Below are 26,569 nucleotides of genomic sequence, written 5' to 3' on the forward strand. Positions count from 1 at the left end.
AGTGTCACCCTGAAGAATCATCTGGGCTAAAAACTACTTTAAAAATAATTCAATAAGGCAATAAAAATCTAACTCCACATGCATATGGTCCAAAGAAACAAATTCATATTTATCAAGCAACATGAACTTTGATTTTTTCCAGTTTCAAAATCTGATTATTGGCTTAACACAGTCTGTAGACATGACCATGCATTCTTACAGAAGTGGTAGCTGTTTGAATTAAAGAGGAAAAACCAATGTCACTAATTAAAAATGTACATGTATAACAGGCAGGACAAGCAGCTCTCCTGGGCCACAGAAATACAGGGCACATGTAAAACCACTGTCTGTTATTAGAATTGCTGCAAAATTTACAGAAATCTGCACAACAGGACTGCCAGCTTTGCCTTTCATGGAGTCTAAGGTTCCTGTAGGACTTTAACTGTGACTACTTCCAAAAGTGGTTTATATGGCCTCAAAATGCACACAGCCCTCTGCTGTGTCTGTGTAAGAACAAGAGGTTTGTTCTTGGCCCTAATTTTACCTACATTTACCTACATTTTACACTTTCTCTTTGTCTGCCCACCCTCTGGTACAATGGCCAAAGCAAAATGAAGGATGAGTGAGTGCAAACGAGCTACTGCAAGCTTTCAGGGACAGGGAGAAATTATCAAATTAGGAACAAACTTCAGAGCAATCCTTGCTCTCTGGGAGATAAAGAGCTGGCAACAAGGTCAAATCTTCCACACAACCATCAACATCTCCATCTCTGATGTGCTTTCTGCAGAGGCTTTGTAGCAGGCGAAAACTGCATTTTGCACAGTTATAGGACCACAACATATCGCTGTGGGTTGGAGAAGCACTAGCACAGCAAATTTTTGTTATGGCACAGCCTCACAAAGCTGATGTAGTGCCAGGTGGGGCTCTCTGAGCCTGCTGCTGACACCTGTGCAGCTGAACCAGCAGCAGGGGGGACAGTGGGGCTGAGCCCAGCTCCTCCCCAGCTGGGTGATGCTGCAGAGCATCTCCTGCAGGAAAGGCAGGGCATGCAAGGAGGGGTTGGATAAATCAGTCTGGAAAAGGGGAAAATATAGAAATAAGTCTTTGTGGAACAAAAAGCAGGTAGCAGCATTAGAATCAGAGAATCATTAAGGCTGGAGAGGTCCTCCAAGAGCACTGAGTCCAGCCATCAGCACAGCACTGCCAGAACCACCTCTAAACCATGTCCCCAAAGCACAAGAAGCACATTTCTATCTTCTTCATGAGCAAAAGCAGATCTAGACTGTAAGTTTATGAGATTTTTAATGATAAAAAGACTTTGTGTATAAATTGCTATTATCCTGGTGAAATGTTTCTTCTTTGCAAAGAACAAAATATTCTATTGCACATGCACACTCAACAGGCATCCAGCACATCAGCTCTCACACAAAAAATCATCTGTTAAGGTCAATGTTTCTTGAATAACATTAGAAACAGAATTTCAAATCTGATTTGGATTTCATGGCCTCACTTCAATGAGGATCCATTTTTTGCAGATCTATAGAATTAAAGCACAAAGAAATCCATGTTTGTATTGTTGTGGAGAACTGTTTAAAAGAAGACTGGTCAAGAAAACAAGTCTAAGTAGGCTATGGAATATAAAGGTATTAAAATTGGCTAGGACTTTCCTAGCTTTGCAGAGTATAAGCATACAGATGATTATGGGTCCTGATGCAACACAGCCTCTAAAGAGGGGTATCTGAAACCTAAAAATGAATTTTCCTTATGCTGCCAATACTTTTTCAAAAGAAAAGACACAGAAAAGGCAGAAATATTTCAAGATTTCTCGTTGTGTCCTTCACAAGGCAGTAAACTCCTCACAGCATGGCTGCAGCAAAAGGAAATGCCCACAGACAAATCAGCTACATTTACATTATTCCCCTTCTGAAGTTGTTTTCACAATCTGTCATCATGCCATTGCAGATTTTTTTATAATAAACAGCAGCTCTAGTTCTCCACCACGTTAATTATATTTTTCTCTGAGATAAAAATCATCCACTCAATCATACATTTTGCTAAAAGAAAAACACTAACAAAATGTGGAAGCCAGGATAGGAGCATGATTAACAAAAATTACTATGCTTTTTTTACCTGATGCAGAGGAATGACAGTGTCAATAATTATGGCAGTTAATATCTGGCACCACCTCAATTTACAGCCTCAAACTTTGGGTTAGGGGAAAAGAGAGGGGAGACTTAGGACCCAGATGTTTACAGAGAAATCAAATGCTTTTTTCAAGTAAGTCCCTCATTGGCCTCTTTTAAGAGCAGCAAACAGACTAATATTACAATTAGAATAGAATTGTTATGGTGTATAAATGAACAGTTTAAATGTCACAGGCATCGAAAATAAATTTTGCAATTACTAAATAAACTAAATAATCTCATTTGCACTGACACCCAATTACAGCACACTAAGCAGTGTGTTTTATTACCTCCTCACCTATCCAATCACCTCTGCAGCAGCTCCTTCCCACCAGTAAAATATTAGTTATTTGTAAAACATGTCAATGGATTTTAAGATAAATCTGACAGGACTTCCTGGTTAAAAACCTGTGCTGACTTTACATCATTTGAAGTAGATCAGACACAAAATTATTGATCATTAAACAAAACACTACAAGTATTGCAGATCCAAGGATATAGTATGACCTTTTTGGGTGTAATTAAATAACGCCTTGGAAGTTCTGACCATGCTGGGATATCTGAAATCAATTCCTACTGCATGAGCCATAGTTTGCACTAGATTGCCAGTGATATGAACTAATTTATTCCACAACACCTAAGGCAGATGTTGCTCCTGATTGATCCCAGTTTAAAGAGACATTTGAGCACAGAGTCCTGCAGAGAGAGATGGGCCAGGAAGCCACAACTGACCATATGCAAAATTAACATTCCTTACTGAGGACAAATCTTCCTCTAATGGACAGAATTTGTACAAATTTGTTTATCCTACACAAATGTGCAGCAAATGGTTTAAGCAAATATTTCCATCTATGGCTGTTCAACAGTTATTTACTGAGCTTTAAGATTTATGATTAGTGACTAAAGCCCCCAATTGATGTTAATAGCATTGAGTTCATGGCACGCAAAAAGTTGCCAGTCATGAATGTTCATTATTTGATTCAAGTTGTCTGCTTTGCTGAACGTTCCCAAAGAGTAAATTTCTCTGTTAAAAATTCATGGCACGTAAGCACAACAGTTCTGTAAGGCAAGTCAACACTAATCAGTTTACAAATAAATATCAAAGAAGAAAACTGGAAATATCCAACTGCACTAAAAGGAAGGTCTGGCTTAATGAATGAAGCCCACTTTATTCTACAAAATCCTGCTTAGTTTCACAATCTGTCAGTAAAGTAACACCACTGAAAATCAGACCTTACTTCACACTGCCTTATCCTAAAGCACTAATATTGCAATTATTTAATTAACAATAATAGCACCACAATTATATGGAATAAGAAAAATAAATTAGGAAAAATGAAAAAAAAGTAGAACAAAGAAGCAGCCTTAATCATAACAACTGAGGCTGAACAGGTAAATTTGTTCTTCTGAAGAATTAATAAGACAGAACCTGTGAGACAACTGAAGTCTATAAAACTATGACAAAAGTGTTTTTCTCTCAGGGAAATTAATTCCACCTTCCAAAGGAGGGGTTGAAAATATCTCCTATGCCCTGTGCCCACTCTGAGCCTTTTTTTCAAGGTCTTTCTCCAACCCTGTCAGCACAGGCAAGTTCACTTTAAAGCAGGAAGAATTTACTTTCTGTAAAATTTACTTTCTGTACTTACTGCACCACAAGGAAGGCTGCCAGTGTGAATTTGGTTCTCTGGCTTTGGACACTGCCTGCTCTTCCAATGACTAAAAAAATTCTAAAAGAAAGTCTTAAAAGATGCAGTGCTCCTGCAGCTCAAATGGTGCCCATGCACAGTCATCTCATTAATCCCAACTCCACAATTTGTATCAGCACTCCTGAAAGTGCACATGGAGTGACATTTAAAAATAGGTCCAGAAATAATACAGCGAACTTATAAATATATTCAAGCATAAAAATGAAGAGGACCATAAATTATTTAAGTGAAAGGATGCCACCTGCACAAGGTTAAAAGATAGATAATGGCCATGATCAATGGTGAGCCAGTGAAGGGAGTTCAGTTCCAAACAGGTGATCCATCCTGGGCTGCTCCAGGATGAAGTTTGATGAAGTTATGGAAGGAACAGAAATAGTTTAAGACTTCTCAGTCCTTGGGCTTTGATTTAGTGCTGTTTGAAAAGGAGTTTTAAATACTGCATGCCTTTGTTTGCTCGCATGTTTGTCTTTGCTTCTGCATCCTGCTGCAGCAGCACGGGGCTGTCCCTGCCTTGGCACTGGAGCTGCTCTCTGCAGCAGCAGGAGGAGGAGGAGGAGGGTGGGGTTCTCCGCAGCCAGAGGCATTGCAGATTGACACAGCCGTTCAGAGATGGCACACACAGTGGGACTTGTCTCCTGATAATGACATCCAAGGGCTCCAGTCTGGTCATGAGCTTCCCCACGGACAGATCTGGAGGGAGGAAATGCTTTTTTCCAGGTCAGTGGGCAAGAACTGAAGAGTGAGTCACCATCCCCTTCCCTGGGCTGCCTTGGGATTCCACAGAGCAGATTCTTTGGCATTTGGAACACGCTAAGGAAGGCAGGGACAATAAAGACATTTCCTAGGACAGGCTGGGGTTGTTGCCTCTGGTCTTTTGCAAGAGGCCCCTGGTACATTTAATCTCTTTAAGGTGTCTGCAAATTATAGAATAAAATTCTTACAGATCTTCAGAGCTAAACATGTTAGCCTGCCATTCCAAGGGGTAAATTCAACAATCCAGGAGATCCCTTCCGTTTGGGTACAGGTGTTGGTGCCCAGCTCTGCCAGGGCAGTTCTGGCTGCTTCCATTGGGGTGCACAGCTGAGCCTGCCCCTGCAGCTCCTGGTGCCCCTGTCACACCTGAGACAGGGCACAGAGGGAAAAGCTGTGAGGAACAGCCCTGGAGCAGCCAAGCCAGAGAATGAGATACGGAAGGAGGTGCTGGAGCAGATCCTAGTTTCACCTCAGTGCTGTGAGGAGGGGAATGTGGGCAGCCAACCCACCACAGGTGTAATGCCTCTACATAACATCACTAATTTCACTGCCAATAAAGCAGAAATTCACACAAACCCAGCGGTGACTCTGTGCAAATTTGCATCTGCCCACCATTAATTTCTAGAATTATTTTATAAGCAGCTCTATGCTTGCTTTCATTACTCTTATTAATTGTGAATTGATAAATGAGTTGCCAATCATCTACATGAATTAAATAGAAAAAATTACAGATTTCATGCACAGGCTCCTCCACACACTCAAAGCCAACCCTGTTGCTCTGTATTTACCATGACTGCTCTCTGTGAAACAGCTCCAAGCACAGCTGGGGTACTGCCATGAAGCATTTTTTTTTTCTGTACCAAAATACTACCAACATAACTACTCATAAAATAAACCACCAGCTTTGGACATTAACATAAAAGCTAATCATGTTATTATTTTTACAGCAACAGTTCAAAAGCTCAGTGGCTGAATAATTACACCCCAACCTGCCATCATTAAATAAGCATTAAAGGGCTATACATACTGCTCTGGGGAAAAGAGAGTTCCAGAAAAAAGGGCTAATTATACTGAAAGGTAAGACATCATTTTCGGTAATAAAACTAAATTTACTGTAATTAAAAGCCAATTTTCAGCTTTGGTCTTTAAAGAAGTATTAAGTGCTGTAATAAATACATATTTATCCTTCAGATTCACAAGATGGTCCCCTAAATGAAAAACACCATATGTGGCATCTCACATGCTAAGCAAGTCAAGAAGCAAATTCCTACAGTATGAAACACCATCACTGCTAGTGCTGGAGTAAATTTAGATTTGTAATAAGAAACTTAATGAAAACTGAAAACAAACAAACTGATAAATTGTGATTAGCATCTCTTCAAATTTCCTATACAATTTCATTTGAAGAGCAACTAACAAATGCATAGTACTGAAATGTTTCTTCAGACTAAATGTTAATATAAGTTTGTGGGAGCAAATTGCAACAGGAAGTAAAAATTTTATCAGTGTTCCACAAAAATTTCCCAAGATCAAATTTAAACAGCAATTTCTACCAAAAGGCTTTAAAAGTCTTTAAACCCTTCCTAGACTCCATTGTAAGAGCACTGACTGGGCCAGTGGACGATCACAAAAAGCAAGAGCAGTGAGAAAAGAGCTGCCACCATCTAAGGTGACTCAAAGGTCACTCTTTTGGAAGGGATCACGGTTGGATGAAGTGGTTAAGGTCCCTTCTAAAAGCAATAAAACAGCTGCACAACGAGGGAGCCCCACAAGGCAGAGAGTGACCATTCAAACACACAAAGGGCTCCTCCTCATCCTCCCCCGGATTGCTCATCCAGCTCTTTAAAAACAAGGGCCACTGGCAGCTCACCTGCATCAACAGGGGTGGGCTGCAGGGAGAGGAACCCTCCTGGGGCACTGCCCTGCACCAGCACCAAAACCTGCATCCCTGCAAAACCTGCACCCCTGCAAGACCTGCATCCCCAGGGAAACCTGCATCCCCAGGGAAACCTGCATCCCAGGGAAACCTACATCCCTGCAAAACCTGCATCCACAGGGAAACCTACATCCCTGCAAAACCTGCATCCATGCAAAACCTGCATCCCTGGGAAACCTGCATCCCTGGGAAACCTGCATCCCCAGGGAAACCTGCATCCATGCAAAACCTGCATCCCTGCAAAACCTGCATCCCAGGGAAACCCGCATCCATGCAAAACCTGCATCCATGCAAAACCTGCATCCACAGGGAAACCTGCATCCATGCAAAACCTGCACCCCTGCAAAACCTGCATCCCCAGGGAAACCTGCATCCACAGGGAAACCTGCATCCCAGGGAAACCTGCATCCCTGCAAAACCTGCATCCCCAGAGAAACCTGCATCCCCAGAGAAACCTGCATCCCCAGGGAAACCTGCATCCCTGCACAACCTGCATCCATGCAAAACCTGCATCCCCAGGGAAACCTGCATCCCCAGGGAAACCTGCATCCCAGGGAAACCTGCATCCCCAGGGAAACCTGCATCCCCAGAACCTACATCCCTGCAAAACCTCCATCCCCACCAAAACCCGCATCCCCACCACAACCTGCATCCCAGCAAACAGTCCCTGCCCCTGTTTAGTTTTCAGGAGCACCCTGTGCTGGCAGTGCTCCCTGTGCCACTGCTGCCTGTGCACACACAGACTGCAGGGTGTTTTAACCAGCAGCAGATTGGGGGAGTTCCTATCCCCACACACTTTTCCTTTGGCATCTCCTGAACGCTCTCATTAAGATGCTAAGCCTGAGGAGTGCTATTTTATTTTATTAGCTACTCGTTGTTGGTTGTCTCCTCAGCAGCATGCTATGGAGTTATCAGGAAATGGAGCAAGACAATCTCCTGATTCCGTGGTCTGGCCAGAGTCACAGCTATGTTTGAAGACTGTTTGACCTCACCCAAACAAATAAATCTGCTTCCTTATTAGGGCTTCCAGTCTGCATGAAGCAGCAGGAAGCTAACAAAATTTTCTCTTTATTATACCTCAGCTGCAGTTTCACCACACGAATCAGAAAATCTAGATCTTCAACCAAGATTTGGGTCAATCCAGTGTTTTCTCAAAATCAGTATCAGTTTACTTAGCCAGAAAACACTTGGCTATGGTAATAATTTCTCTCGAGTCAATTTCAGACTGAAATTTAAGTTATTTAGTCCAAATTATACATCTTGATTTTCTTTACATTGTTTGAGATTGTCGGAATCAAAGAAAATGGTTTCTAATATAAAAAGATAACACTGTATGGATCCACCTTCCTTCTCCTACAATTCATGCTTCATTATTAAAGAAAACTATCTTAGAAAAGCACTAATAATCACATATTGTGGACTTACAAATTTAATCAACTCTTAGAAATATCAGTCTCTAGTCTAGCCTGAGAAATCTTACCCAATCTTCATACTCCAGTATAAATGCTGTCCACTATCAAGCTACTGGCCAGCAGCTGAAGTATGTGACAGATCACAGTACAAGACACAATGCTCCTCTTTAGATGCACAGATATTCTCACATATATACTCAGGAAAACCAGAGCAATTCATCACAGCAAAAAAAAATTCCATATGGGGTCAGTGGCTTCTGCACAGAGAGCCCTGAAAACACCAAGGTGCTGCTGATGGCACAACTTCATGAACCCACTGCTTTGTTTGCAAAGCTTTACAGCTGTTGCAGGTGAGAAAACACATTATAACTTGACATAACTGGTCAATACATAAGCTAATTTCATCTTCAATAAGTAAGGAGCAGGTAGAAGAAAAATCAAAGAGCCATAATAAAACTTATAAGACAGGAAAATTAAATAAAATTACTATCATGAGGAGGTCAGAGGAGGACAAGAGACAGACAAATAGGCAGAAAGAGAGAGAGAATGTGTTTGAGAGACACAGACAGAGAAGGAGAAGCCAGTCCAACAGTGAAACATCTGATCACAGGAAGGAAGCTGGGTTTGATCCAGGCAAATATGAGAAACCCCTAAGAGGTACTGAGCATAAGCCAGCACCCCCAGATGCTTCTCTGCTACCTGAGGGAATATAAAAATAAACATCTCTCCAAGACCAGAATACAGGTAGTATTTCAAGTGCAACTGTCTTTGCTTACTGCACTGATTTTTCATCACAGCAGCATGGCAGTGAATGGCAAAGCTATGGTGGAGAGAGGAGAAATACATCATGCTACCTATGTAAAATACACCCTGCCATCCATGTGATTTGTATTTCACATGGATCCCATGATGCATGTGAAATAAACCCTTTATCCATGTGAACTACACTCTATTATCCATGTGTAATACATCACATGATCCATGTGAAATACAGCCCCTATCCATGTGAAATATACCCTGGTATCCATGTGAAATACAGCCCTTATCCATGTGAAATACACTCTATTATCCATGTGTAATACATCACATGATCCATGTGAAATACACTCTATTATCCATGTGAAATACACTTTACTATCCAGGTGAAATACACCCCGCTATCCGTGATTTGTATTTCGCATGGATCCCATGATGCGTGTGAAATACACTCCTTATCCATGTGAAATACACCCTTTATCCATGTGAAATACACCCTTTATCCATGTGAAATACATCCCTTATCCAGGTGATATACACCCCATGATCCATGTGAAATACACTCTGCTATCCATGTGAAATATATCCCATGATCCAGGTGAAATACAACCCTTACCCATGTGAAATACAGCCCTTATCCATGTGAAATACAGCCCTTATCCAGGTGAAATACACCCCTTACCCATGTGAAATACAGCCCTTATCCATGTGAAATACACCCCTTATCCAGGTGAAATACACCCCTTATCCATGTGAAATACAGCCCTTATCCAGGTGAAATACACCCCTTACCCATGTGAAATACAGCCCTTATCCATGTGAAATACACCCCTTATCCAGGTGAAATACACCCCTTATCCAGGTGAAATACACCCTGCTACCTCTGTGCGGCACATCACCAAGGGGCTCATCCTCTGGTGCCACAGAATTTCCCCTTCCTCACATCCCACCTTGCAGGAGCTGTCACCAAAGGCATCCCAGAGCTGCAGACCCCACTGTGCAGGAGGAAGAGACTGGAGTTTTTTTGGAGCAGATGGCCCTGAAGGCAGAGGCCCAGCAAGGCTGCTCTGGCCGAGGTGGCTCTGGAGGTGACATTGCCCTGCAGGGAGGGGACAGCTTGCTGGAGGAGCCAGCCTGGTGGGTGACAGCACTGCCAGCAGCACCTGGCACTCTCCCTGATGGTGAGGAGCCATCTAGTCCCAGCCCCACTCTGTCCCTGACTTTCCCCTTCTCCTCAGTAACACAAACCCAACCAGACTTATTTCCAAACAGCAACTATGCACTGCTGAATCCTGCACCTTCACCTCCAGCTCTGAGCCAAATGCCCAAACAAGAGAAACCTGGAACAGCTTCTCCACTGCTCTCAGGTGACCTACATGCACCATCTGAATCAGCTTTTTAATATTTTAATTAATACAAACGATGCTTTATATATTTATAATCTATATTATATATTTATATAATAATTTATAATTTGTAAAACCCAAGTGGAACAATGTTTTTGAAAGGTCATCCAGGTTACACGGGTATGACTCAGTTTACCTCGATATATATTTGCACATAACTCTGATTTCAGCAATATTATCTGGAGAGATTTTGTTCCTAATGCAAACACCATGGTGCAGGACACAGCCACAGGGAATCCAGCAACTTGGGTTCTATTTATGGCATTTTTCTATCATTGTTTCAGTTCCTCTTTTCCCACTTGGTATGTAGCATTTAAAATCTATTTCCAAAGAAATATTTCTTATAAAATTATAAAGCATCAGTATTTTTGCATAGGGCTCAAAGAATTAAGAGGAGTCAATTTTCAGTGTTGTGTTCCTTCTTTATGCAAATTATGAATCTACTCTTTCCCTCTGAAGCATCTAGCAGCACCAGTTTTGAACTGGAATGCTCTGATGGAGCCCATTTCACAGTGAAGGAAAAGCTGAGGGGTTTTTTTGGCTGCTGTGATATTCCCACTGCCATAAAAACACAAGTGCTTGATGTCCTGAACCTGTACTTCAACAGAGCAGTTCACCACTTTGAATTTCAGCTCTTCCTAACTGGAAGGGATGCCAAGGTGGCTCTCCCTGCCAGCTTGAGGCTGGTTACAGTAATTCACATAACCCTAATTTCTACAAAATTCTATTGCCCAGGGACAAGTTCAGTTCGCTCCTCACCACCTGTCCTGGTTTGACTTCATATTCACACATTAACAAATTATGCTGTAAAATCAGATATAAGAGCTGTAATGGGGAGCAGGGAAGATTTATATCCTCTTTAAACTAGCTGTCCATGTAGGTTTTTATCGAACTAGCATGTACTAAGCTGAGTTCTCCGCTAAATCCACCACTAAAATGAGCTCTCCAAATGAATTTCTTTTTCAGTACATTTCATTTCATTTCCCAAATGAGAGTTACAGGGATACAGTTGATGGACTGTCTCACTGAAAATTTCTTTCCTTGAATTTTCATGATTTTGTATTTTTTACAAAAAGCAGGCAGATCATGAGAGAATGCCTATATCCTCTTGGTCCAACAGGGAACTGGTAAAAACCTTGTCACTTTTGGAAGTCTCAGTCTGCACAGACAACCCCATTTAAATGAGTTCTGTTCACATTACATTTCTCATTCAGCAATTATTATCTCTTCTCCTGACTTAAACAACTCATTTTCCTCCACTTCACTGTATCATAAATCCAAATAGCTGAACTCATGCTCCATCTGAAACTTCATTTCACAAGAGGAAAGGGAAAAAAAAGCTGCGGTTGCCTCTTTGGTAAAATTAGCTTCTGCTAATAGCTTCATTCATTTATCCATTTGTTTTATCCTTCCTCTCCCAAGACTGTTACATTTCTAAACTTTTCCTTTAGTTAAACTTTTGATATAACTTATCAGATATTCTACCCATCCTTTCCACTACAGTGTAGAATTTGCTCAGCACTCTGAAATATCTGAACTATCATGTCTCAATGAGCACTATGTACAACTTCATTTTCCACCTGCCCATAACACTTCAGAACACCTTTGGATTGGACATTAATTAATCATGCTTGAGTTGGGTCAAAACTTTCTTCTTTCTCTAAATGCAGCCATTTCTCTTAGTCACATGTAAGTGGAACAACAGAAAAAAGGCATTCCTACAACGTTTCTGGCATGATAAGCTCTACTGTATTTCCATCAGCCAATCCGTGTACCCATAGGACAAAGCTTTGGGGCTCTCAGGTTGGGAGAGATAAGGAATAAAACAGCACAAGACTCACAGTCAATGTTCAGATTCACATCATCACCATAACAAGCCCTCTGTGTCACCACTGGGGCTGCAAAACCACCTCCAAACTTATGTCTGGTATCTTTTTTTCCCACAGCATACACACTACCATGCTGCTCCTCCACCACATCCTTCCTTTCAACCCAACTCAGAGATTTCTTTTTCCACTTTTTGTTGTTTTTTTCTTTTGTTCTTTTGCTCCTCCTTTTAGGAAAATGTATTTCAATCCTGCAAGAACCAAGTGCAGTTCCAGAGACTTGATGAATAGGCCCAACATACAGACACATGATTTGTGAGTTATCATCAGCCCCATTTATCAGTGTGGAAACTTGTACAACAGCAAAGTGCATTGGCTCTCTCAGAATTCCTGTTTCAGTCCCTGGGATAAAATCTGCTCCTCACGTTCTGAAGTCCAATCATTTGTCAACAGACTCAGATTTGCATTTTCTATTTCCTTTCCTTTGTATTCCAGTCAGCTGTAGAGCAATTCCCTTGAGAAATACCAAATTATCCACACATAATTGATTTCTTATGTTGATATCATTGGCAATGTTAAAGCAGAAGAAGTAATTTGAGAACCAAAATGTTAACTGGAATCCAATAATTCTCACAAAGCTGCAAAAGCCCAACAATTTGATCTCCTCCCATACAGTTTAGCAACAACAAAACCAAACAGGATCGCTGTGTTTGCGTTCGAACGCGACACAGCCATTTTCCACGTCGCTTTTTTTTTTTATGGGAACATAAAACCAGAGATAAATAAGGAGACATGAGACAGATATGAGACAAAGGAGGACTGGCAGCATTACCAGAGCAGACAAAGTCCTTCTTCTGCACCTCTGCCACGAGGAAGCCGCGCAGGCTGACGGGCGCCAGGCAGAAGGTGAACTGGCCGATGGTGCGGCGCTGGCGCAGCCAGTCCGACAGCCAGGCCAGGTGGCAGTCACAGTGCAGGAAGTTGGAGTGCAGCCGCCTGCAAAACACACCAAACACGCAGTTACTGGGGGGTTCTGGACAAAACACACAGCAGACCCACAGTTAGTGGGGCTTTCTAAACAAAACACACAAAGGGAGCCATCACCGCGAGCCTGCCCCTCTCTCTGCTGCCATCTCAGTGGGATCATCCCCGGTTCTTGTTTACAGATGAGTCAGGGCTTGGCTGTCCTCATTATACAAAGGTCAGATATAAGTTTGTGCTGTTATTTGTAATGTTTTCAGAAAATTCAGTTCAATGGTGATCTACCTACAGCTGACCATTCTAGAGACAAAAAAATACGCAGAATTTAGGATTGCTCCACGTAATTGCTTTGTCTGTGATTTCACATCAGAAAGAGCTGCATCAGTGTGATATCTCTGAGTGAATTCAAAGAATGGCTTGTCTAAACATGAGGACCAGGCTCAAGAACAGGATGATGAATGATTGTCCCCTCTTCGCCATCCTTTGGGGAGAACCTCTCCACATTGGCTCCACTGGTTGGAGTATGGTGCTAATAACACCAGGGTTGCATGATCCCTGTATGGGCCATTCACTGAAGACTTGTACTTGATGATTCTTATGGATCCCTTCCAACTCACAATATTCTGGGAAATGACACGTAAAATAAAACTTCAGAGACTATTGATGTCATTTCTGTGTCTGTGTTGCCTGTACAAGTCCATCAATGCTCTTTTTCCTGTAGTAATTTAACACAAGTATAAAGGATCTACAAAGAATTTTCAGCTTATGAAAGATCCAGTCATGGGCAGCTCCCTGCCAGGATTTGCAGACCCATTATCACATCTGCAAAATGATGATGGGTTCAGTGAACAAATCTGGTCATTTAAATAGCCACCAAACTTAAGGTCAAAACAAAAGCCCAGGACATGAATTACTTCATTCCTGTAATGACTCATGCATTTGGAGTGTTGCACCAAATGAAATCATGAACCAGATTAAAAATCCTGTCAGAAATGGTTAGACAAAGCATTATTCACTAATATTACAGGCACACAATTGGTGTGCACCAGATTTAGCCTTGTCCATGCTCCAAAGCAAGGCACAGTCTGTCTGTGAGCTGTCCCTGCAGCTCAGCCCTGCAGCGGCGCCTGGGCTGACAGTCCCAGATTTGTATGTCTGGGGTGGACAGCCACAATAAAGGAAAAGGAAAAAGAACCCCACAAATCTGAAGCTGGGAGTTTATCCTGTAGAGATGGAAAGCACTAATCTCCTGGGAGTACTGTAAAATGTAATTGTTCTACAAGGATGGCTAGAAGACCTTGAGTCTAGAGATTGTGAAGCTATTTAATTGGAGCTGCAGCAAGTTAGATTTCTAGTAAAATGTTCAGCTGTTATGAACCATTAATTTGCCTTTTTGTCGCAGAACAAAAAAATACATAAATATGATCTAGCCAGAAATCATCCTAAGTCAGAATTTGTTGTAACCTGAGAGAGTCATTGTTTTATTTAAGCCCTCAGAGTCTCATCCTTCCCACCACAGCAATCAACAATGATACTCAGGATCTGCTTCCTTCTGGAACTGAGCTCATCCCATGCCATTCCCTGCACCCCTGCACACAGGCATCAGTGAGAAAAGCACTATTTCACACAAAGGGTTAGGTTAGGCAGTTCTCCAGTTCTGTGAGCTGGTTTTTCCCCCTCAATAAATTGATTTATCTGGGTTTTGGGGGTTCCTGTTTCAGCAGTGCAAACCACCAGCTCTCTGCCTCAGCAGAGCCCTCCTTGTCTTTTGGCACAGCTACTCCACTTGGAGAGGAGATCATTTAGAGACCCTATCTAAACAAAGCAGCCTATCAGAATATATTTTTGATAATTATACTAATAAATACAGCCTCAAGAAGACTTTTCACAGTACTTCAAAAATATTATAAACCAATTCCCTGGGAACACATAAAACACTGAAGTGCTTTCACACATTTTCAGTTTACCCTTAAATAAAAAAAATGAAAATAAATAATGTAATTACCCGTCTCAGCAGTAATTCACAGATGCAGAGACAACAGGACACTTATTTAAGCAAATAGGTAGAAGGAACATGCTTTATCATAAATAAAGGTGTTTCAAGCAAAGGAAAGCAGATCAATAAAAACTAATTCCTGTCACTTCCAATCTAGGCTAAAAATCAATGAAACTTAAGAACAGAAGAGACAGTTAGCTAAAAAATCTTAGCACAGAAGAGCTGATTTTAGCAAAGAATTCTTCAAATGCTTCAAAACTTCCAGGCATTTTACCCTTTTTCTTCTTTCCCCTGAGTGCTCATGTTGAAGGTTAATATACTTTTTATATTTCCTCTCTGTTCTACCATAGGCAGATTGTTTTGAGAGCCACAAAGAAGAAAAGCTGTTTATTCACAGAACCACCAGAGCACACTAGCTGCAGCAGGAGCATCCCAAATATCCTGCTAATGGATCTCACCAGAGTGTAAAAGAGGCACAAAGGAAAACACTGTCCACACTGCACTGGGCCTCAGCTGACTGGGAAAAGGGCTCATCCCTACTTAAGGAACATTCAGAGCAGGCATTTCCTACAAAAAAACTTCCCAAAAAAAAGCACATCTAAGTGTTAGGCTGTTTGAGAAGGTGGACAAAGTGATGACCATTTTTTAAGGAAACGGCGAACTCACCAAACTGTGAGGAGCATCATTCATTATACATTCCAACAAGAAACTTGAGAAAATATTACCACCTTCCCCCAAAGAGTATCTTTATACAAATTCCTACATTGCCCTGCTAGGTGTGCTGTGTGCCATTTGTCAGTCTGTGGAGACTGGAACCTGTCATTTGATATTGATGAAACTGGCTTTACAGAACATCAGGTGAATGAATACAAATGCAAGTTTGCCTAAGTTGCCCTTTTATCCATAGTCCCAAAATTAAATTTCCAGCAAATCCTTTTAGAGTGGGGCAGCATTCATGTTCTGTAAAATGTGTCTCTCAGAATTCAATAGAAAAGCTTCCCTTTATAAATCCTATTTATGACTTCTTCCCTTTTTTTTTCTTTTCTTTTTTTCCCCTTAATTACAGCAGAGGGGGATTAGTCAGTGTAAGTCTCCAGGGAGCTATATACAAAGCCATCTCTGAAATTAAACTAAAGGGAAAATGGCAGAAGACACTGAAGGCACAGAGCTCTGCTAACAGACAAGAGTGGCTAATCTGGAAAAGCCAGGCCAATTTTCTGAATAAGAAAAGGCAAAATTCCAGGAACCTTAACTCTACACCTTTATCTTCTTTAGCCATTCTCTTCTAAAAGACAAATATCTCATTTCCATTTAATTACTTACATTAAGATCTAATAATGTCATCATTTGATGAAGAATGCAAATTTAAGTCAGAGGTTATCTTGGAGAGATTGACATAAGTAAGAGCCATTTTCCTTCAGTTCTGTTAATTTATTTAATATGGTTTTACACATGCATGCATAGCATCCCTAAAGTATTGTATTTTTTCAGTGGCACAGAAAATTTTCAGGCTAGCTACTATTTCCCTTTCTTTGCCCCTAGAATTAAATACATCTTGGATGAGTTTGAGAATCTGGAGGAAAAACAGGGGTGCTTTGTTTAGACGTGACTTTTCCTGAAGCTGTGTATTCCCTAAAGGAATTTAAAGAAATAATTTACTTAAGGAAATGGTTTTGGTAGGCTATGGCTAAATTATACAAATGCTTAGTCTAATTTCACAGTCTTTGTATTTTGAGCTACTAAAGAACAGAGCTTTTCCAGTGCAATGGCGTGCAGCTCAAAAACAAATGGATTTGATATAAGAGAAGCTTTTATAAAAAAAAATCCATCAGAATAAGTGACATTTTGTTTCAGAAAGTATCTGGAAAGATGCTCTTTCATCTTCTTTAAAAATGCCTTGTTTCAGAAATTAGCATTCTGAATTTGAAAAGAATAAATGGGATTTAAACATAGGATATTAACAAAATTCAATAATTTGATCCATCTGAGCAGATTTTACGATCTTGCTAATGCTCCAGCTTGGAACACATTTCAGATTATGGATTTTCCCATGGGAAAAAAAAGAAAAAGCTAGTTTATTTTCTGGGCAAATTCAAAATCTTTATAAAACTGACTTTTAATTAATGCTGGGCAGATCCAGCACAGAGGCTCTCAGGGCTCTGTGGGCACCAGCCCTTTCACAGCCCTACTTGGGCTCCCCAGCCCTGCAGCCACCCAGCTCCTGAGGGACTGAAATGAGATTACCACAAATGACAAATAGCCAAAAAGTTGGTTTACAGCATCAGGGTTGTACTATAATATAAAATCCTACTCACAGAGTCCTGATCTTTGGCATGTGGTTGAAGCTGGTAACAGGAATGCGGGTGATGTTGTTGTTGTTGAGGGTACTGTTAGGAGAGAAAAAAAAAGAGAGAGAAAAAAAATAGGCTGGTCAATAATTTGCATCTCTTCACCAACACACCATTTACAGAAACAACCTGTTAAAATTCTTGGCAAGCAGCAAGGCACACTCCCTGATAGCTGTGACAATTTGTGACATACCATGAAAGATGCTGCTCAGGGAAAGCAACCAACAGCAGCATCAGGATGGCTGCAGGTCACTGTTTGCCATGTCTGGGCATCGAGGGGTACAGAAAATGAGATTTTATCAACCACTGGAACAGATCCAGACCTGTCTGTCCAGCTGCCACTTTGAAAACCTGGTGCAGCCTGAGTGTGTGGCATTCACATTCTCTGAAAAAATCCTGGGAAGCTGAGAAGCCTCAGAGAAAAGGAAAACAATTCTTATCTCATTTGCTTCTCCTGTGTTGTGCTCATGTGGAATGTGCTTGGAGATTGTTTTCCCACAGGTGATTGTTCCATTGGATTCTGCTGGGAGTTGTTTTCACTCTTTGGCCAATCGGGGCCAAGCTGTGTTGGGACTCAGCAAGGAGTCACAAGTTTTCATTATTATCTTTTTAGCCTTCTGTAAGCATCCTTTCTGTATTCTTTAGTATAGTCAGTATAGTATTTTTAAATATAATATAGTGCCTTAAAGTAATAAATTTGCCTTCTGAGAACATGGAGTCAGATTCATCATCCCTGCCTTCATTGGGGCATTTCCCAGCAAATACAATGTGAGTGGGGGGACATCACACTTGGGCACAGCATTTAAGGGCAGTTTGAAGGATTGGGAAATACTGTGACCAAAAGAGAGCTTGTTGGCTCTGCCAGGCTTGTTAGCACAGCCTGCTGCCATGGGCAGACAGCCCCCATTGCTCCTCAGAAACACAAGGATGGATGGGCTCCCAATCCTCCCCTTCCTCAGGGAAAAATAGATGGGGAGTGGAGCAGCCAGTAATAAAGCATGTCCTGACCCAGGCACAGAAGGATTGCTGCTGCTCTGTCAAAGCTGAGCCTAAAGAGAAAATCTGGGCTGCTGGAGGGACCCCCTTAGAGCTTCTCAGGAAGAATGAACTGAGATTACCATCAGCTGAGTGTGCTGCTCCCATTTGTGTAGCTCCTAATTATATCAATGACTCTCCAGCAAATTAGAAGCTATAAAGTTTATCAAGATAGCACAGGAAATGGAAAGCACTTCAACAGGGCATAATTGCCATGCTGCAAGAGCACCAGATCTGCAAATACAGTTTGTCATGAGAATGGACAGGGCTGGTGTCACTCAGTGTCCCAGCGTGGCCAGTCCTGCCCCTGCCTGTTTGAAACATGCAGCAGGGCAGGAAGCAGCCCCTACTTTCTACACAGGGCACAGAATTCCACAGGGCCACTCTGGCAGCAGACAGTGCTTTTGTGTGCTTATGTATGTGCTGAAGAATACCTCAATACATGCCTGCTGAAGCAGGAACAGCACCTCATCCTTCACTGAACTACTCAGCTATACCAATGTCATCTATTTGTGTAGGACATTTAATCAAAAGCTCTAGAAAAGTCTTCCAGGAGTTAACTCTCTTTCTTGGTCATCTGCCAATTCAAAAACCATTTTTACAATTCTGCCTAGAAATCCCTTGGCAGAGCCATCATCTAAAACATCAGCAGATTACAGCTAATTAGATTTTACCCTATTAAGGCTGGGTTTTGGGTACACAGGAAGACACACACACACACATTGGCAAGGCCAGGAGGTTGCAGGGTACCCTGGCCCTGCACAGGCACTCTCAGGAGCAGGGTGGGAGCAGCTCTGACACTGGCACCTTGTTTTGCTGCTGCTGCTGTGCTGCATGCTGGCAGGACAGCACCCAAGCAGCCTCCAGAGCTGCTATTCCAGCAGAGTGCTGCACCAGATGGATGCACTGGCAATCTGGAGCCAGCTTGGGGGCTGACATTGCCATGACAGCAATCTGCACCAACACAGCAAAGTTACCCTTCCTTTCCAAATCTGTGAGCAGAGTTATGTCAGTAAAAGCAGAGTTTTGGAAATCTGAGGTCCGCTGCCAGAGATCTGTATCAGTCAAGTCACACACGTCCACACACCAGGCTGATAAGAGCTGTCTTAGCACATGATAACTTAGAGTATCACATGTAGCATTCATTCCAGATCCTCTGGAAAACTCAGAGATATTAAAAATTGGACGAGGAACACACAGCCAAGTATTGGGTGTACAAACCAACTGGGTTTGTGGATTCAGGTTCTCAATGCCCAAGGACTCAAAGGCAGCCTACTAAAAATGTAAAGGGCAAGATGAAGAGGGAAACACTGTCAGCTCCAGCAGGAGAGCTGGGAGTCAGCATTGGAGCTGCCAGCTGTGCCTGCAGGGCTGTGCTGTGCTGTGGCACCCTGAGCAGCAGGGCTAGGGCTGCAAGCCCTGCCTCAGTCCCTGCTGAGGTCACAGGGACAACTCACACCCCACTGGGGCAAAATGAACCCCTCTGTCACACAATGCGAGTGCTCCATTACCTTATTTACCCAGTGATGGAACCAAAGTCTTTTGTGGTCAATGAGCCAAAAACAAGCCTGAACAACAATTTCAGAAAGGGAACAAACCCACTGAGAGTGCATGAATAAACACATCAACACACCCACCCTTCAGAATCTGTATGTGTTTGCTCTTTACATGTTGGGAAGTTCAAACAGGGCTCAGAAATGGAATTTATAATTGCATCACCATTTTTTTCTCTGTAAGCATAAAAATATAATTCTGAGACAACCCTGTGCTTCTGCTGCTTGTTACTTTAAAATGAGTAATGCAGTGGGATGGAAGATTTTAGGTATGCAGTGATAAATAAAAGCCACATGTGAAGTCAGCTCACAAAGATTAAATCACAGAGGTAGCTGATGCCTGAATCAGTCTCATATGGCACTACAGGAGTCAATGGGGGCCATAGGAATTCAAGAGAGATTTTTCTGTTGATTTCTAAAGGATGCGGATTGGATTCAGGCAGAGCAGGCTGTGACAGTGAGCTTCCTTCTGCACAGAGAGCACATCCCTGTCCCTCAGTGCAATCCATCTGCATGCAGAAAGGTCACCTGTTATGACTTGATGATTCAAAAATATTTTACTGGTTCTTAAAATATTTATATTCAACAGACTAAGCATTATTCCAATCACACAGCATTTCTGCTCACAAGATACCAAATGAGAGTGGCTCAGGTTTTGCAAGGGTTTCAAATACTTGCTTATTTTCAAATAAGCAAAGGTTCCCCATAGTTCATTGACAAATATACAACCCTCCTTCTAAGAATCCTAAATCAGCACTGAATTAATATTCTCTTTACACACAAATTTCAGGGATAACTCTAGCAGACAGCTACTGCACAGATAACTTAGTAGAATACTATTTCATTGATATTTAAATTAACCATAATGAAGGCAATAAAACATCTATGATAACAGCAATTATTTCACAAGAGAGGAGGCCAAACACTGCAAAGGGCACTAATTGCCAGTGAACTGCCTGCACCAGAGCCCAGCTGGAGCTGCAGGGATTGAACCCTCTCAGCTCCCAGGCAGTGGAACCCTGGCATGGCATCGTGTTCAGGTAGAGATGTGCTCTAGAGCCATCCTGCAAGGCTTTCCATCAAGCACATCATTCCCAGAAATGATTTTTTAAGAGATGTGTCCTGGCAGGGGTGAACACACAATACAAGCAGGGATTTAACCCTGCTGCTCTGGCTGCACAGCTCTCAGCTCCCAGGCAGTGGGAACGTGTTCAGGCACAGATGTGCTCTAGAGACATCCTGCATGGCTTTCCATCAAGCACATTCCTTCCCAGAAATGATTTTTAAGAGATGTGCCCTGGCAGGGGTGAACACACAACACAAGCAGCATTTTTAGTATATGAAGGGAAAAAATAAATGATGCTCCAGTTGTTTGCTGGATGTTTCAAGGTCCCAGTCTCAGATTGATCCACCCAAAATTCAAATCCATAGAAAGAGATTTGTAAATACCAGGAAGCTGTGAGAAATAGGAATTCCAGAATCTTCTGACTCCTCCAGCACCATAAGGGGACACATATCCTGCTGAGTGGTCCTCAGCCCCTTAAACCTTCCACCTCTTCCAGACCCCAGCGCGTCCCTTGACAAAGCACTGTCCTCTCATTGAGAAGTCCTCTCCCTGTAAACTATTCACACCCAAAGTGCTGACTCAGGAAACTGGGGTTACAGACAATGTTATTTATGCCAGCCAACTTCCCACCTTGGGCTGTGATCCTTGTCACATCCTGCAGGGTAAGCAGAAGCAGACTGCAGCAGCCCTAAGGATCCTCCAAGGACTACTTGGGAGATGCAGGAGGTGAGCTCAGCACTCTCTGGGGTGGCCCAGCCCCCAGCACTGAGAGCTGTCAGAGCCCCACTGACTCCAATTTACAGCCCCAGAGGAGCTGCTCTCCCAGCCCACTGCTCTGCCACTCGCCCAGACTGGCTGCAGGCGCTCGGGGAGCTGCCTCCCTCCCTCCCTCTGAAACAGAAAGCTGATTTATAGCCCCCACTAATCAGAATTTTCCTAAAGGAAAGAGTGCTCAGTCTGCAATCCTGTCACAATTTGAAAACAATTGCTTATCTCCTTCCTCAAACTTCTGGTGCAATTTTAATTCCATGCAGTTGCATTTTTGTTCTCTTCTGACTTGCTCCAAATTCATGAACACCACTGCAGCTCCCTGACACAGACACAATGTAAATACATTAAAATCACTAGCCTGCAGAAATGACTGTGTTGTCTCTGTTTTTTTCAATAATATTTATACATTATCCTTTACACCTTTCTCCACCCTGCATAGGACTGATTAGAGTCAGAAAAAAACAATACTCCTAGTTCTAGAAGAAATCACACAACTTTTATGGCAGAAGCCTTGAGAAAAAAGGAAACTACTTAAATTTTCAACCCTGCTAATAGTACAAATATTTTATTTTAAATACTCAGAAACTCTAAGCACCCTTTCAGGTCCCTTGGATGAATTCAGAGAGCAGAAATCCCAGGCTATCAGGTCAATATTCAATCTCATTTCTGTATATCACCGATCACACAGAGATTTTGCTTCCATTACTTAGAATTCAATTATTGTAATTAAGAGCATATAATAAACATCATAATGCCGGTCACCTTTTTCATCTGAAATCAGATACTTTCATGACAACATGTCCACATGCTCTAATCTGATTTAGTACCAAAAGAATCTCCTCTGACAGAAAAAGGTATACAACTAACCAGAAATATCTTAGTAAAAATATTACTTACATAATATCTTAGTAAAGGTATTATAATATAATATCTTAGTAAAGTAAATATCTTTTTACACTTAGTAAAAAGTGACTGTCCTAATGTTTTCCAGTCACACTTAAGCAGGACAATGTATAGGAGGGTTGTTTTTTTTTTTGTTTAACACACAACACTGATGACAATACCACCTGCTATTGCCCAGATTAAAAAAAATTCTGGTATCCTAGTTGATCATTGACAAAAGGAAAAAAAAACAACGCAGATTTCCATTTTTCTAAGTTCAAGGCATTTTCAGAATGTGCATCAGTCCAGTGCAATAGCCACAGTGATGCTTCCTTCTTGTTTCAACCTGAACTGATTCAAGTGAAGGGGCAGGGGAGAACCTGCTGGATGCTGAAGATGCCCTTTGCTACTTGTCAGTAACAGGGACTGGTTTCCTTCCCATTCCACATCTGCAGCTGATTAGCAAAACAGCTAATCAAACGGAGACATTTGAATTCAAACTCAATTCCAGTTGGGAAAACACTTTTCCCCAAGGCTTAATAAGCATCTCCCATGGTTACTAGAGAGTTTTGGTCCACACCAGCCTGCTTCTGTGTCACATTTGGCTGACCATGAGACACCACAGCTTTTGCAAAATTCTCAGTTAGAAAGAAATATTCAGACCCATTTATTGGCTCCTTGTGCAATTCCAGTGGTGTCTTAAAAGGGTTGGGTCCATCTCGTCTGTGAGACATCCCATAAATGAAGGAAGGGATCTGAAAGGGCACCATCTCATGTACCAGATTATTGCTGGGTTCGAGTGGATTTTATGTTTGAGCAGTGCAGACTTTTTACAGGTTGTTGGTTTCTCGGCTGTTTAGGTGACCTGGAAAGGCCCAGGATGGCCTTGGACAGTCCGGCGCTTCAAAGGACGAGAAGAGGCTTCAGGTCTTTTCTCGGTCTCGGTGTTTATTAATTTTTTATCTAAAAGATTTTCTCTTGGCCCGACAGAGGTCTGCACAGCAGCCAGCCATGGGCACACTGAGAGCCCCCGGGGCGGTCACTTATCTTTATACTCGAGATTACGTATACAATATTTATCATTTTTCTCCAATACCTTTTACCTCTATTAACCAGTGCACTTTTAGTAATAACCAATCTCAAAGTGCCACCATCACCACAGAAGATGGAGGCCAAGAAGAAGAAGAAGAAGGACAGGACACGTCCCAATTCCTCCATCTTACTTCTTTAGACCCCCCTGTACAGAAATCTTAAACCCTGTGTTTCACACTCTAATTAACTTATCCCTTCACCATTCACCCCAGTGAAATCCTCCCATCCTCACACAGGTGTCATCTCCTGTGTAGGATCAAAGTCCAGCCACCAGACACTTCTGGCAACATTCCAGGACTCCCGAGCCCCCCAAGGGTGGTCTTGGTCACTCTGCACATCAGTCCTGAGGTGCTGAGATCCCTCAACAGGTTTCTAACACAGGATCTGGTATCAGGAATCCTACAAACTCCAGCCCTTCCTTGGCAGCACAGGCTTCCATGTGTCTGTGGGCTTCACTCTAAGTTAAACAACAATGTTCAGCTCCTTTTCCTAATCAAAACTCTCTCAACACTTTGTGAAAAGGTGGTGCTGGGTTACTCCCTCTGTATAAACCTGGATTTTGAGAGTGAGGCACTGAAAGGGAGCAGCAGAGGCAAGGGGAGCAGGCTGGTGGGGCTGAGCTGTGCCAGGCCCTGCAGCACTGGGAGCACTAACAGCCAACATTTCCTTCTGTCTCCTCCAATTACCCCCCTGCTCTGTCACGGGGTGCTCCTGGCTGGGTGTGTAATCCCCCTGTTGTGTGTCCACAACACCATGTAATTGGGCCTAATGCAAGATTATTATCCATGTGCATGCAATGGAGAGCTACAAATGGTGTGTCTGCAGCTGGGAGTGCTCCCAGGAGTGAATTACTGTCATACTCCCAGATTACTGCCATGGCTCCCAGCTCCCATCCCCAGTGCAACTGTACATCCACTAAATGAGACCAGGAAATCCATTCAGACTTAACCAAGGCATCTCCAAGCATAATTAAGCCTCTCGTGCTAATAGTTTTTTTTGATAATGTTACATCTACTCAGAAGTGGGTGAAGTGAGGCAAAAAAAGAGGAAAAAAAAAAAAAAAAAGAAAAGGCTGAACAGTTCTGCCTAAGCTGCCTAAGCAAATACAACACTACTCTGTCCCTGGCAGTGCCAGAAACATGATTTATCCAAGACCCCAAAGATTTGGGGGCTGTCTGTGTGTGTAGTGCTGGTAAATAAAAGTGAAGGAACCTTTTTTCCCAGTGCACATGTGGAGTGAAACAGTTGAGTCTATGCAAGATTAGACATCACTATCAGTATTTATGCAGATAAAAGGAGGATCTCAGGGTCTGTCTGAAATGCAGAGATGAAACATGAATCTGGGAGCTGACCAGCAGCATCATTTAGCACTAACAGTGCCATTTCCTTAGACCTCTGTGTTAGCAGTTTCACATCACTTACTTTTAAAGCTCCATTCAGCTACACAAAATGTCACTGCAAAGGATAAAGACACCCTCCGTTCCTTGTATGCACACCGGCAGGGGGCAAGCAAAGCAGAAACAGGTTTACATTTCAGAAAGAGGGATTTTCATTAGATATAGGGAAAGTGTTTCTTACAATAAGAACAGGAAAAATAGAGAAAAGAGCAGTTACAGAGTGTGCAGCCATTGGGAGGGAAGCCTGTAATAAAATAGTAAATGAATCCCTGTCAGGAATGGCATTGGATGGGCCTGGCCCAGGGAGGGACAGGGGATGACAACTTCTGACCCTCTCCAACCCTGATATAAGACCCAATAAAACTAACAGCAACAATTCCAAAAAGTGAATCTAAATCTATATTTAGTAAATCTAAATCTATATTTAGTAATAAACACAAGACTTGAGTTTCAAACACTGCCATAATTAATGTTTGTAATTAACTTTCAGATTGCAGGGCAAAAGGAGCTGTATTTCCAATAGTTGTACAGAGCTATTTTTCACACAGGTCAGGAGGAATTTGTATTGAATTCAATATTTACTGTTTCTCATGGCCTCTGATGAAAAAGCAGTGGCTTTAGCCCTCCATCCCTCAGCAGTGAGCGCAGCCACCCTCAGTTTTCAAGGTTTGCTTGTTAGGCAATGCCCAAAACTCAACTGCATCTCCTGTGAGCTGTGGTGAGCCCCAAGTGCCTCTTGTACTCAATTCCTTGATCTCACCACAGACTGTTTAAGTTAAAGCCCACATCTACCATGTGGGCAGATAATGAAAGCAACTGATGCCGCACTGATTAATCTGTTCCTCAGCACTGTTAGGAAACATAATGATCTCACAAGGGGCCTCATTCACTGCCACAGAGCAGCAGAGCTCTGAGCTGACACCTCAAATTAGCAGCACAAGCAATAACAGCTGGGGGTTTGTCTCAATATTTGTACCCAACTCTAAAATGAGTTGGCACCAGAAAAGCGCTATTTTTAAACACAACGCTAGCCCAGGCAAATAATGGACTAAATAGCCTCCAGGTGACACCAAGAAGCCACTGAAATAAAAATAACTGGTTGCCAATTTGTGGTTTCTGTTCTGGTATTAGGCTTTTGACAATGTGTTCGCAAATATTCTCGTCACAGCAACGTGAGAGGCTCCAGCACTATTAACTTGGGAAGCTGGCATCAGAAATATGAACATCTCAGGGATACAGAGGGAAGAAAATCTTCATTTTAGAAATGTATGGAAAAAATAAAGTAAATAAGCTTAGCACAGAATTATACACAAAACTGCCGACAGTGTTTACTGCTGCAATTGCCTGGTTCTTCCCATTCTGTGGCTATTTTTAATTTGCATATAACTGTCAGATTTTAGCTATTTAAGTTTATTATAAAGGCCAGATGTTTAAGGAAGATTTTTTTTTTCCTCCTTGAAGGAGTGAGATTACTTTCAAAAACATCAGGCT

General features: G+C 42.1%; 1 protein-coding gene across 1 annotated transcript in view; it reads right to left on the reverse strand.

Annotated features, from left to right (window-relative positions):
• SLIT3 (slit guidance ligand 3) overlaps positions 1–26,569 on the reverse strand; it is a 495,630-nt gene that overhangs the window by 179,016 nt on the left and 290,045 nt on the right. The window contains exons 7-8 of the mRNA XM_058034755.1: positions 17,250–17,321; positions 12,790–12,953 (exon numbers count right to left, since the gene is read on the reverse strand). Coding sequence (XP_057890738.1) covers positions 12,790–12,953; positions 17,250–17,321 — 236 coding nt within the window. The remainder of the gene's footprint in view (positions 1–12,789; positions 12,954–17,249; positions 17,322–26,569) is intronic.

Source organism: Melospiza georgiana, chromosome 15, assembly GCF_028018845.1.
Source record: "Melospiza georgiana isolate bMelGeo1 chromosome 15, bMelGeo1.pri, whole genome shotgun sequence".
In the NCBI taxonomy this organism is placed as follows: domain Eukaryota; kingdom Metazoa; phylum Chordata; class Aves; order Passeriformes; family Passerellidae; genus Melospiza; species Melospiza georgiana.